Source organism: Pyxicephalus adspersus, chromosome 11, assembly GCF_032062135.1.
Source record: "Pyxicephalus adspersus chromosome 11, UCB_Pads_2.0, whole genome shotgun sequence".
In the NCBI taxonomy this organism is placed as follows: domain Eukaryota; kingdom Metazoa; phylum Chordata; class Amphibia; order Anura; family Pyxicephalidae; genus Pyxicephalus; species Pyxicephalus adspersus.
Window position 1 is genome coordinate 40,934,682 of NC_092868.1, and position 12,717 is coordinate 40,947,398.

Below are 12,717 nucleotides of genomic sequence, written 5' to 3' on the forward strand. Positions count from 1 at the left end.
TACATATTAGGAGATATGGAGGTTTGTATACAGAGCTGTGAGGATGCAGAATGACATGGATACTTTATACACACTGGATACATTTCACAGGCAGATTTTTTTAAAAATAGAAATCCGAGCTGGTGCTATGAGATGGGGGCGGGGCTGCCTGTGTCTCCTTCACATGAAGGCTGAACTGTGTGCTCATCGGCAGCAATCCTCTAAACGGACGGCACAGAGCAGCCTCACTGAGATCCGTGCATCCGGGGATGAGAGCTGCTGAGGAGGAGCTGGGCGGGGTATTCAAATCAGCTGGGCGGAGCAAACAGCTAAAAACCTCTGGGGAGAACTATGAGATGAATGGGATTTCTATAAACCATTGAGGACCTAACTAGGCAATGTAAAACATTCAAGGCACTAAAGTGTAAGGCTAGGTTCAGAACCTTCTTGGGATCAATCAGTCCTGTGAGTCTGCTCAATGTTGGCCGCTCAATCACTTGCACTGTAGGTTATTAAAGAACCAAAGTCTGCAGATTTAACAGTGAATAGCAGTGAGCAGTATGGAGACTGCTGTCTATTCATTCTCAATCTATAGGGCTGTCATGGTTTGAAGCTACTTGTGTTTGCTTCACGAGGAAGCTTTAACTGCACTGCCACCCCATTGCTAGTCTAAACATACCCTAAAACACGGAAGGCCATGTCCAAATCAACTTTGTTTATAGCCACTCTAATAGAACCATGTAGAAATGATCCTGATCATTGCTTGAGGCAATCAGACTGGGTGGCCACCACAAACAAGCAGTTTTATGCTGCAGAGCAGCTAACTACATTACATTTTTGTGATTTACACTGTATTGGGGGTACTGAACCTACTGTAGTCACTGCAAAGTGAAGGTAATAAAACAAGAACATAGCATAGTTTAGATACTTACACTTGTTCTCAGTTCCATCCATATCCAGCATGAGTTTATCGATCTTCTCTTGTTCCACAACACTTACATTCTGAAATGATTAACAAAGATTTGAATTACTATTTTTTCTGGCTAATCTAGTTTGTGAATGCTGCAGAAGCCATTATAGCAATAAAGCACACACTTTAAAAGATTTCACCAGATATTTGAAGGTTCCTGCCTATAATCCTGTTATCAAGTTGTTTCCATCAGGCAATTTCTGCCTGTCAAATTGCTGCCTATGAAGTCCAAAGATTGGCCATTTGTTAACATTATGCACCCACCCATACCACAAGTTTTGATAAACCATCTTTAGTTGTTTATAAAAGGTTATAGGATTGATATGATGCACATTTATATTGGATTGATATGATGCACATTTATACAGTAGAAATTGTACAGTTGCTAGCTTTCAAAATGAATTGACCACACAGCTGAAGAGCTTTTGCCGAGTATCTAGACACTGATGTCATCTGCAAGTTGAGAAACTACACTCCTTAAATGATCCGGCAGATAGTCTATCAAGTGCCCTAGCACATCTGCTGCTGTTCATTTACAGTGAAAGCCTGACCCTCCATAGCAAATATACAGGTCCATCAACAATTAGGATCGGTACTTAATGTTATCTTCCCCAAGCCACAAACTGATTTGGTTTTCTGGTTTTAAAGTCCAGTGTCTCTTCCGGAATTTAAATGCCAAGGCCACAATACATTAAGACCAAGTATATGTAATGCATTACTGCACAGTGCTTAAGAACCATCTTTTTTGCCAGACAGTTTAATGATATAATGTACTTAGACTATCATACCATAAAGTCATTCTAATGGAGCAGTGTACCCTTTATTACCTTTTAAATTGTTCCCTTTGCTAATAGGGTGCATGTCAGAAGGGCCAATATCTTGCAGAAATTGTTAGATGTTGTTCTAACATGTCAGAAATAAAGATTTACCTGTCATGCAGAAAAACCTGTGCAACCGTATTAGAATTTAGTAATTATAAATTTGATATATTGGCTGAAGTGGAGGTTAAAGTTGTTCTTAAATCAATGTTCAGGGGCTAAAAAACAATTCTGACTTTTAGGCAGATAAATATGAACAAACTATACTGACCATGTATATTTTAGAGCAGCCATCAGGTGGTGAAACAATGTCCACATTTACAAAGTGTTACAATAGCCAGAAATGTTGCAACACAGCTATCAATAGTTAACAGTTTTATTTGTCATCTAAAAAACAGTTGGCACATCCTACTCTTGCTCAACAGATTTGATGACATTTGGAAGCTGCAAACGTTGGGCTTTTGCTAGAATGCCAAGCATGTTTCACATTATAGAACCCAGATTAAAGCATAGAAGGAAAAATTGAAAGGGTAGGTCATGGTGAAGGCCAGATGCAACTTTACCCACTTTATTGGCTATACATCTAGCAAATTATGAATGAGGGAATGATTTCCATTAAAGGAAACAAAAATTAGCATGTTGGCATTGGCTTCTTGACAAACATGTTAAGACAACAAAATCAATACACGGTTAGCATGAGTTAGTAAGACAAGATCCCATACCTTTCCAACCAGTGCTGGTGCAATGGTTTTATTGATGTGCTCAACAGCTTTACTGACACCTAGAAAGGACAAGCACATTCAATCACTGCACATATCACACATTCGCATGCTCCAGCAACATTACTAGACTGACAACTCCTGCTAAAAAGCCTTTAGGCCATCACATCAGAAAGTGCCGATTAGTGGACCAGCAAAGCCATTTTACAGTTTGTGTCCTTGCCGCAAGTTTAGTTATTACTGTTGTAATTTATGTGGTTGTATGCTCTACAATTTATGCAGGAGAAGCCGTCTAGGAAAGTCACTTTGGAGAAGTTAGTCAAACCCCATGCGCTGGGAGGCGTGCAGGGCACAAACTCCCATTACCTGGGTGGTCAAAGCAGGTGCCAGAAACTCGTTTATATATTTCACAGCTCTCTTAACACCTGAGTGAAGGATAAGATAACAGGTAAGAAAACAAGTAATTTTTTTGAACTATTTACACAGTAGCAGCTGAAGCTACAGAGCCATACAAATTCACCACAATGGTTTGAGGTACCAGTAAGTTACTGTGACATTCAGGATATGGAGGAACCCACTAATCATACTCTGTAGGAATAACGCCTTCCAAACTTTAACCCATATAAATTTATGAGAAAAGAAAATACATTGCTGTAGACTTATTTAAAAACCTAAACTCAAAGACTTACCTTTTCCCAGGTAGCAGGTTTTATCATTGTCACGGAGCTCAAGTGCCTCATAGATACCAGTAGAAGCACCACTGGGTACAGCAGCACGGAACAATCCTGCAAAGAACATGTGTCAGTGAGTAAACTTAACAGAGGTTTAAATGTGGCCAAAAGTTTAATCTACTGTGATGACCTTGCCAAGAGTTCACATATTTCATATGAATTTTTACAAGAACCAGGCTTCTAAAGCTTTGTTTGCCTATCTTAACATCTCAAGCTTCACTTGGCAGACTCAATACATGTCACATCTAATTGTCACCTAAAAACTGCATTGCCAGAAATATCAACAAAGCTTTCCACTGACTGTGCCAAATTACCATGCCCCATCTTTAACAGAATGCTGACCTCAGGAAAACAATGCCAGCTGTTGCCAATAAAACTAACAGTTAAAATGAAAAAAATAACAGTAATGGTCTAATAGATGTAGACCAATGACTCTACTGGAGAAAGATTTCATTTGTTCACGTCCATCTAAACTGGACCTGGATAGAAAGCCACTAGGCATGAAACCTGAATGGCATTATGGAAAGACATAATACACTTGTAGCCATTACTATCAACTGCCCATTTCTTAGAAGGCAAATGTTCATGGCCTTTCAATTATTCCAAAATACATTCTAAAACCATAAACTTTACAGTAGTATTAGAACCTTTGGTGTTTGTGGTTTATACCCTTGCATCTTTTAGGTGTCTAATATTCGGTCAGTGACAAAATAAAACAATCCTCTCCCTAAAAGTCACAAATCTAAAAGTCACACCACCTCTGCTACTAAGCCATATATCTTGCAAGCTATTCTATTTTCCAGGTTATTTTTCATAATCATTCATAAATTAGAAAAACAAAAGCACAGGAAGAGTTCAATATTTATCCCAATTTGAACCTAGATTTGGTTTCATGATGTTAACTGCTGGCAAGAACCCTATAAGAAGCTCCCAGAATACCCGTTTCCTCTGCCTTCAGCTGTTCTTGTACTGAAGACATACTCCACTGCCAATCTGCATCAGTCAAATAGCATGGAGACTTCTAGGTACAATAGTGGCATCAGATCAGTTATCAATAGCAGCCAGCACCTATTTATGGAGACCCTACATTTAGAGATGTTGTCCGATCAAGCAAAGTGACAAACTGAAGCAAGCAAAACTGGATTTTTGGTTTTACCAAAAATCATTGTAGTGGATAAGCTAACACAAGTATATAATCTTTGGATTTATAATAAAAAAATAAATCATTCATATGTGCTAACCTCATCATTCTTCCCCAGCAATGTAAATGTAGATTATTAACACTGTTTTTGTATCAGTCCCTTACTATTTTTTGCCATCATCCAAATTTTAGGTAGCTTGCCCAAAAACCCTTAGTTCTCAACCCAGAATTTTTAAGCTTGGGGGGAAAAAAAAATTGTAGGTGGGTGTCAACCCCTGTACTGTTACTGTGACCCAACTTATCAGTAACCACCTAAAAACAGCCAGTGGGTTGCTGAAAAATGCCAGGTGGTGCACCCAGCTAAAAGTGGCTGGGGAGAACACTAATTCTTTTAAAGGATCTTTACACAAACTGCTCCACAGCAATGCTGTAATTTAAAGGAAAGATGACAGTTACCAACCTTTAGCTGTAAACAGGTCAACCTCCACAGTGGGGTTACCACGGGAGTCAAAGATTTGCCTTGCGTGGATCTTTTGGATGGACATAATGGCGATTTACCTAAAAAAGAAAAAAGGTAGTACAGTTCAGGTTTTTTGTTACACAAATTCGAGCACATATCAAAGAAAGAATCTTTGTTAACAACCCCCAGCCACCAACATTCTAAATCCTGGCACAGAAATCTCTTTATCTGCACCTCCCCTACAATAAACAGGAAAGGCAGCAGTAATCAAAAGACCCATCAGGTAATGAATGGCTACAGCAGGTGGGCAGATCCAGGAAACAAGTGCAGAAAACATAGGAGATACACTGCCTTCATCTGGTTCGGTACAGTTTTTTAAAAACATTTCTGTGGATTAAACAGCTACAATAATTATTAAGCCTTTGGAAATATTGTACAACGAATGGAAGTACATTTCTTCTAGCAAAAGCTTCCGTATTCCAGCAGAACAGGAGGGGTTAAGCCGTCATTTTATAAAAGGCGTGGTTTCTACAAGGCAGCATCATAGCCCCAAGGTCAGGGCATCGTCTGTCTTTCCCCCTTACCTACATGATGCTGCAGTTCTTGACAAAGCAACATGTACCAATTATTGGATTAGGATCTCCTCTAATAAAAGCTTTTTACTCAGCAGCCAGTTATATTCCCTGTATACAGACCCTGCGTGTAATGTCCTTGATCAAAAATCTTCCTGGTTGCAGAGTCCTGCCTTCCCTGCAACGTCAGAAATGCAGCATTTTGTTAACTCTTTACACACAACCTAAACATTTGCTTTTGGTTTTACAACCCATTGATTGCAATTTAACTGACATCTGGCTTCAAATCTGCATTGAAGTCAAGCAAGAAACATTCTTCAGTTAAGAATGATCAGGGAAGCTGAGTGTCTGAACACCTCCGCCTCCATTCATTAATACATCAGTTCTCACGTAGCATCTCCACAGCATCATCAGAGCATGCTCAGAGAGATCAGGTCACACAGTTTCAAGGACATTATAAGGAAAGGCATGACAAGGAACCATTGTTGGGCATCCCACAAGATTAGATGCAACGTTTTACATTTCATTAACTATAAGGTGTAAAAGCACCACTGCTAATGAACTATGAAGGTGCAACAAACTAGTGCCACACTATGGTGGGGCAGAAGAATGCATTTGATTAGTCAGTTTAAATCTCAATTACTACATGGGTCAATTTAAAATGTAACAAACCTCTTTATATGATGTAACAGTATAGCAACATCTGAACAGTACACTCTTCTGGCAATACTTTAGAAAAAACTGCACCAAGTATTTCAATATCTAAGCATAGGAAAATTCTCTGCCATTGTAGTTTGTATTTGATAAAACTACATAAAAAGAAATGATTTCGTTATAAGTATCTGCTTTTATATATGGGAAAACAATGTAAACGATTGCATCAGCAGAGACATGGAATTTACAGCCATTTAGTGATTTTTGTCTGCCATTCTAGTCATGTGTGCTGATACAGCAGATTAGAAGATATAATTCTGCACACAATTTTATTGCTTCATAGGCAAAACAGAGGGATTAGACACTATGTAGCAATAACCTTGAACTCCTATGTTTTATAGGCAGAACAGTAGGACCAGACACTATGTAGCAGATTTGAACATTGTCAGATTATCCAGTCTAATGTAGCCCAATTTGGGGATCTGACTTCATTAAACATACTGTATATGCAACAGGTAATAAAAGGATATCAATATCTAGCCACAATTCAAATTGCCCTTTTCCCCATAAAACTTTGGAGACGCAAGACAAACACTCATGCTCATATTGGGCAAAAATCTAAAGTCTACTGCAGTCCTCCCCCCCCCCCCCCCCGCACACATACAACAACATGGCGGAATTTATTTTTTATAGCGCAGGATATTTGTGCTTTACAGTCCCATCAGTCTCTGTACAGAGGAGCTGACACTCTAATGTCCCCCCCCCCCCCCCCAACGTTTGCCAGTGATAAACTACTGATTGTGGGTGACAGCTGTGTTGTGCTATGGAGGAGAGCACAGTGGGATGTGGTTTGTTCATCCAGCCCCCCCTTCAGAGAACAAAATGGCAGTGTGTACAGTGCCTGTTCATTCATTGCTGGAAAATATCATGATAGATCATTACCGCCAAAAATAATATGACATCTGTACACAGTTTAACATTGGTTATCAGGAAAATCCAATGTATATCTCCCCAAAATGGGACAGAACCATAAAAGTCTTCACCACCATTTAAATCTAAAAATGTTGTGTCTAGTTACTGCATTAGAATTTCAAAAGGTAACTGCCATTGCTAAATTGTGCTTTCCACTATGCTCTGAAAAATCACACCCACGTCAGAAAGCAATGTTGCAGTTGTTTTTTTATCCTGCAGACAGTACAAAGGTTAATGCAAAAGGACAAATGAAGAAAAACACTGCAGCTTTCTCTGCAGTCAGGTCAACAATGACCCAATTCTGAAACCAGACTATGCCTAGAGACAGCCAGCATCCATCCTAATCCAGAATAGATTTATATGGCTTCCTTTAACCCATTCATCACCACGATTCATAGTCAGGTGCTTTCACCAAAATACCTGCTTGCGTCACAACACTCATCTATAGAGCAAGAACTATGAAAGAGGCATGTCCTCATTTCCGTAGGAGGGGGAGCATTACTCATAAAACAACTTCCTTTCTTGCACAGACAGGCCTTGGCAACAGTGAGGTGGAAAACCCAGTGAATCAAGCAGCAGTATTGCTCATAATTAGAAAATGTCTGCTGTGTGGACGTGCAGCTTCTCACATGTGAAATAAGAGGTTTCATGCATTCAGATGAGGGGGAAAAATGTGGGCCACACTTAGGATTTTCAGCATCATCAATGCATGAGCAACGAGAGAATTTTCAATTGAGAAAAGAAAAATGCAATAGTGAGTAATCTGATCTCCCATTTTTTATATGATTAAAAAGCCAAATTCTGATTTGTTTGGAAGATCTTAAGCCAAAGTCTTGTCATCCAGCCATCATTCCTGAGCAGATCATGGCAAATGCCCTTCAACACAGCTTTACAGTCGATCCCAGATTCTTGTTAGGAACAAGTCACTGACTTCTGCAGCCGCATTAGATGAAAATATAAGCAGCTTCAAAGACTCGTTCATTATTATTGTTATACAGTATTTGTATAGCGACAACATATTACACAGTGCTGTACATTAAATAGGGGTTGCAAAGGACAGAGCAATACAGACCATGGGACAGGAGGAATGGACATTACAATCTAGATAACTACTGTACTACACTGCCTTCAATCTTTAAGGTGGCCAAATGTAACTGATGCAGTTCTCAACTGACATTTGACTGCAACAAGTCATTTTAGTACACTGAAAACCGTTGCCATTTATATTACTTGTTCCAATGTTTAATAGTTATTAAAACCTACACAACACTCCTATGCTGCACAGCAACCCTGCTTGTGTACCATGGCAGCCAGTATTACAGCACCAAGTACCACACCCACCTACCTACCTCAGCCACCCAATGCCAGTAAGATGAATTATCCAACTTAACCCTTTTTAGCCCAGATTTTTTAGCAGGTTCCAGTAAGCTTAGCAACACAAGCACCCCAGGGAAAGCCAGTGATGCAGTTTGCAAATCCACAGAGTCCGCATCCATTTTAAGAGGATGACTCAGTTCCTTTACTTACAGTCATCTAAGACTTATGCAACCTATTTTACAACACAAGAAATAGACATTCTAGTATTTTACTAGGGGAATATGTTAAATATTCAGGGGGGAATATGTTAAATAAATGTGGTATTTCATAACGCTGGCTCTTTCTGGGCAAAGCCAGGAACTTCTCAGCACCCCCTGGTACACTAGTATAAAAACTTCCCATTAATTTCAGTTACATAATAACATACAGTTGATCACAAAACGTTTCAAGATGCAACATGGTAGCAAGGGGTTAAAAGTAAAAGAAGACTAAGTAAGGACTCAATCCACCCTATGCATGGAGATTTCTATTTCTGTCAGGCAGCAGCTGAGACCTTCGCATGTGTTGCAGACGTGTTGCATGGTAACTACTAAGCTCATCTTCCCATCATATGAAAGCTTCAGCAATCAAATGCAAGATGGGTGCTTAGCAGTAAATAAGTGCCCATGTTTATTCTGCATGAACAGGCCTTAATTCTATCTTGGTCACATAGCAACAAGGCCAAAACCATTGAAGTGTTATATAATGCAGCAATAAATAAGGGGCATACTTAAGAGGGCTTCAACCTAGGGTAGTCTATAATTCACAGAATTATTTTTAAAGAAGCTGATGACCAGCAGAGTAAAAAGAAAGACTATAAAATAAAAAGCTATAAGAAATCTAAATGTAAAACTGCGTGTTATTTCTATATGATATATTCATTATCTAATACAATATAAAAGTAGAAGAGGATCAGTCTTCTTCACTGCACCTGAGCTTACCTGCAATGAATACTTCCTGCTTTCAGACTGGGAAAAGGAGAAGCGATTACTGCAGCGATCAGCTTTTATATAGAGGGATCCCCGCACAAGTCACGCCCCTTACCCGGACATCACACGCCCCCATCGCTGGATGTGATTGGCTGTGAAGAGCTGGTGCCACTGCACAGAGACAGACAGGAAGTGCTGTGTGGAGCTGCCAGTCAGAGGTGGTGAGGAGCTGTACGTGCAGGGCATAGGGTATTATATATCACATAGAGAGCTGGCATGTGTCATTCACAGATACTACACTCATTTCATGAATACTGCTTTGTGTAAAACTGAAAAAATTGCTATGTTACCTCACAATTACTGAAAGTGCAAGAAATATATAGCAGAGGTGTTTAAAGCATACCTAAACTCAGAAGTTTCACTTTACATGAAAGGGTAGACAATCCTTTTATTCAAAGTGAAAATTCTGTTTTTTAAGTTCTACACCCCTTTTAAAAAAAATAAAAATTGCAGCACTGCCCCCTTTAATTCTCGATCGCGATCAATAATGAATGGGAGCGCAGAGCCTCCCGGGATACCTACGGCACTCATGGGGAGGCTCTTGGCATGCTTGAAGGAGCCCTTTCATCAATAGGGAAAAAATTGCTGATCCTACGCATGCGCAGTGAGATTGGCAAGTTTTTTTTCCAATCTGCGTCACCCGATCTCGCGTCTGAACAGTGTGAGATGGGGTGAGGGGGGTAAGCCCCGTTCCTATCTAGGAGTTGTCCATTTGTCGGATGTCCTTACCTCGCAGACTACCTATATTCAAGGGGTTAAAGCGGAAGTAAACTCAAAACTAACCCAAAACAATAAAATCACACTTACCTTCAATCCCGCAGATCAGCCTATCTATCAGGAGGTTCCTTCCATCAGGTCCCGCGTCATCCCGGTATCTATCTTTGGCCTGGCGCTGCCATCTTCTCCTCTCTTCATCCTGGTCCTCCGGACAGACAGACTGCTCTGCAGGATTGAAGGTAAGTTTGATTTTATTGTTTTGGGTTAGTTTTGAGTTTACTTCCGCTTTACCCGTTTGAATACACGTAGTCCCCGAGTAAACATCTGACATACATATGACTTCAAGATAGGAATGAGGCTTCCCTGCTTGTTGGTGTGCAGGACAGAGGCTTAATGGAGGGAGGAGGCGGTTGGCATGACTTGCAGAAGAAGTCTTTTGCTTTTCTGCAACCTCTTGTACCTCTTTATTGAGCAAGACAAACTCTGCGGTTGTTTCTTTTTGCATATCTAAGCAAAGCTTTCTCTTGAAGTTAATGAATGTCTAGGCTCCAGGTTTTTTTTTTGCTTTGTGAATAACTCACAGTGAGGATTTTATACAGTAACTGACACCACGCTGCCTAATAATATGTTAAGACAAACATCTGTACTAATTGCATTTATTAAAATAATGTACCTGTTCCAACTTACATACAAATTCAACTCAAGAACAAACCAACAGTCCCTATATGGTATGTAACCCAAAGACTACCTGTATCATGCCTCCAAAATCAAGCAGAATGTATCTAGTAATTGCATAGGATAAGGCAGACAATCATCTAAATTAGCTTTTCTCACTCAAAACCCTAAAATAATAATTTAATTGCTGTAAAAAGTTGTTATATATTTTCCTCACAGTATGTAGATGTAATAATAAACACCATGTTCCATATAATCAGCACAGAAAAGTAAACTAGGCAAGAAAAACACCAATGTTCACTGGGATTGGTGGTCTTTGAAGAAATGTCTCCTTTACATCAGTGGTCAGTGAGACAAGGGGCCGCTTACATTGGTGGACAGTTGGAGGATCAATGTCTTCAGTGTAAAAGCCCTCCTTACATTGGTGGTCTGTCCAGTACACCTTTACATTGACAGCTATTGGTCCACAGGACCACACCATATACTGGTGGTCTGAAGTGCTGAAGAATCTCCCTTACATTTTTCAGGTCTGTTACAAAATGCTCCTTTTGATTGCTGGTTTTGTTGGTGGTCAGAAGCAAAGGGCCCCTGTATATGATCAATGGGTCTCTCATAATGGTGGACAGTTCAAGTAAATTTTAGTAGACTTTTACATTAGTGTTCAAGTTAGGGAACCTCTAGAAACTAGGGGCTATAGCAGGGGTCGGCAAACTCGGGTCCTTAGAGGAAATGCGGCCTAGCCGGTAGTTTGTTCCGGCCTAACGCCCCTGGCCGATCCGACTGGATCTGCCAGGGGGCGTTAGGAGAACTACCGGCAGGAGAGCTGCTGGAGCTCTGGTGCCGCCTCCTTGGTGTTGCTCCCCTATTTACCGCAGCCGGCGTTGATACTTCGGCCGCAGCGGTAAATAGGGAACACTCCCTGAAGGTAAATTTCTCTCCTCTGCAATGAATACAGAGGAGAGGAGCTTCACTTCAGGGGGCGTTCCCTGGTGGTGAACAGAGCCAATAGGGCGGGACTCAGAGTCTGGCCTAGTGTGCTCCTGCCCAACCCTGAAATGGCCTAATGGCCTTAAAAGTTTGCCGACCCGTGCTCTAAAGCAATGCTTCCCAACCAGGGTTCCTGCAGAAGTTGCTGGAGGTTTCTTGAGCAATTTATGCTTCTCAGGTCAGTTTAAGTCAGTGGTCGCCAAACTTTTCTGTCCAGCGGACCACTAAAATTACCGGCTCCAGACCGCACATGCACGAGGAGCTGGGTGTCACTCAAAGGGGGAAAAACCTACCCCACATTGGCATAATGATGTCATAACCCCGTCCACTGTCCCATAGCACATCTGAGTCTGGGATGGGAGAGTGGGGGGGTTGTGTCCAGACACAAGCCGCCCACTTCCCTGAGCCTGGGATTTGTACAGGGGACCCTGCTCGGGGGGGGGGGGGCACCGGTCAGAGCAGCTGACCACCAAAATTTTCTCGCAGACCACCAGTTGGCGACCACTGGTTCAAGTGACACCAATAATCTTTTAAGTTATCTGTAAGGGGACATCCTTTCCACTGGCCAGCAATGTAAAAGGTATACTTCCTACTGAACACCATACTGTGAGCTGCAGATATTGTAATTATGGAAGGGGTTCCCTGAGGATCTGAAAGGTATTTTAAGGGTTCCCTCATGTTAAAAAATGACGAGAAAGGCAGTTCTAGAGCAACCTTGATTAGGAAAGACTGGCCTACATTTTATTTTGTTCATTTCTACCACTAGGACAGAAAGTGAAGGGAAGCTCAGCATTTTAGGTTGAAATCCGAGCAACAGGTGAGGGAACAACCCCCTGCTGTACAGAGCTGGAGCCAGATCTTGGTGTGGGGCTGAAAAAGAGGAAGCATTAAATGAGTTGGTAAGAGGGTTGAAATGTTATGTACCCACATTCACACCCCTGTACTGAGGAAAAATGGGTCAACCATAATTGGATAAA

General features: G+C 40.9%; 1 protein-coding gene across 2 annotated transcripts in view; it reads right to left on the minus strand.

The window, feature by feature from the left end:
* Nucleotides 1–9,446, minus strand: part of ENO1 (enolase 1) — a 17,804-nt gene extending 8,358 nt beyond the window's left edge. Inside the window, exons 1-5 of one of the 2 annotated variants that reach the window (XM_072427087.1) lie at nt 9,314–9,446; nt 4,819–4,916; nt 3,176–3,271; nt 2,853–2,911; nt 912–981 (exon numbers count right to left, since the gene is read on the minus strand). In XM_072427087.1, the coding sequence (XP_072283188.1) occupies nt 912–981; nt 2,853–2,911; nt 3,176–3,271; nt 4,819–4,903 (310 nt within the window). In that variant the 5' untranslated portion in view covers nt 4,904–4,916; nt 9,314–9,446. Of the gene's footprint in view, nt 1–911; nt 982–2,489; nt 2,549–2,852; nt 2,912–3,175; nt 3,272–4,818; nt 4,917–9,313 lie in introns of both variants that reach the window. The other variant, XM_072427086.1, reaches the window with a different exon arrangement.
* Nucleotides 9,447–12,717: the final 3,271 nt, after the last annotated feature.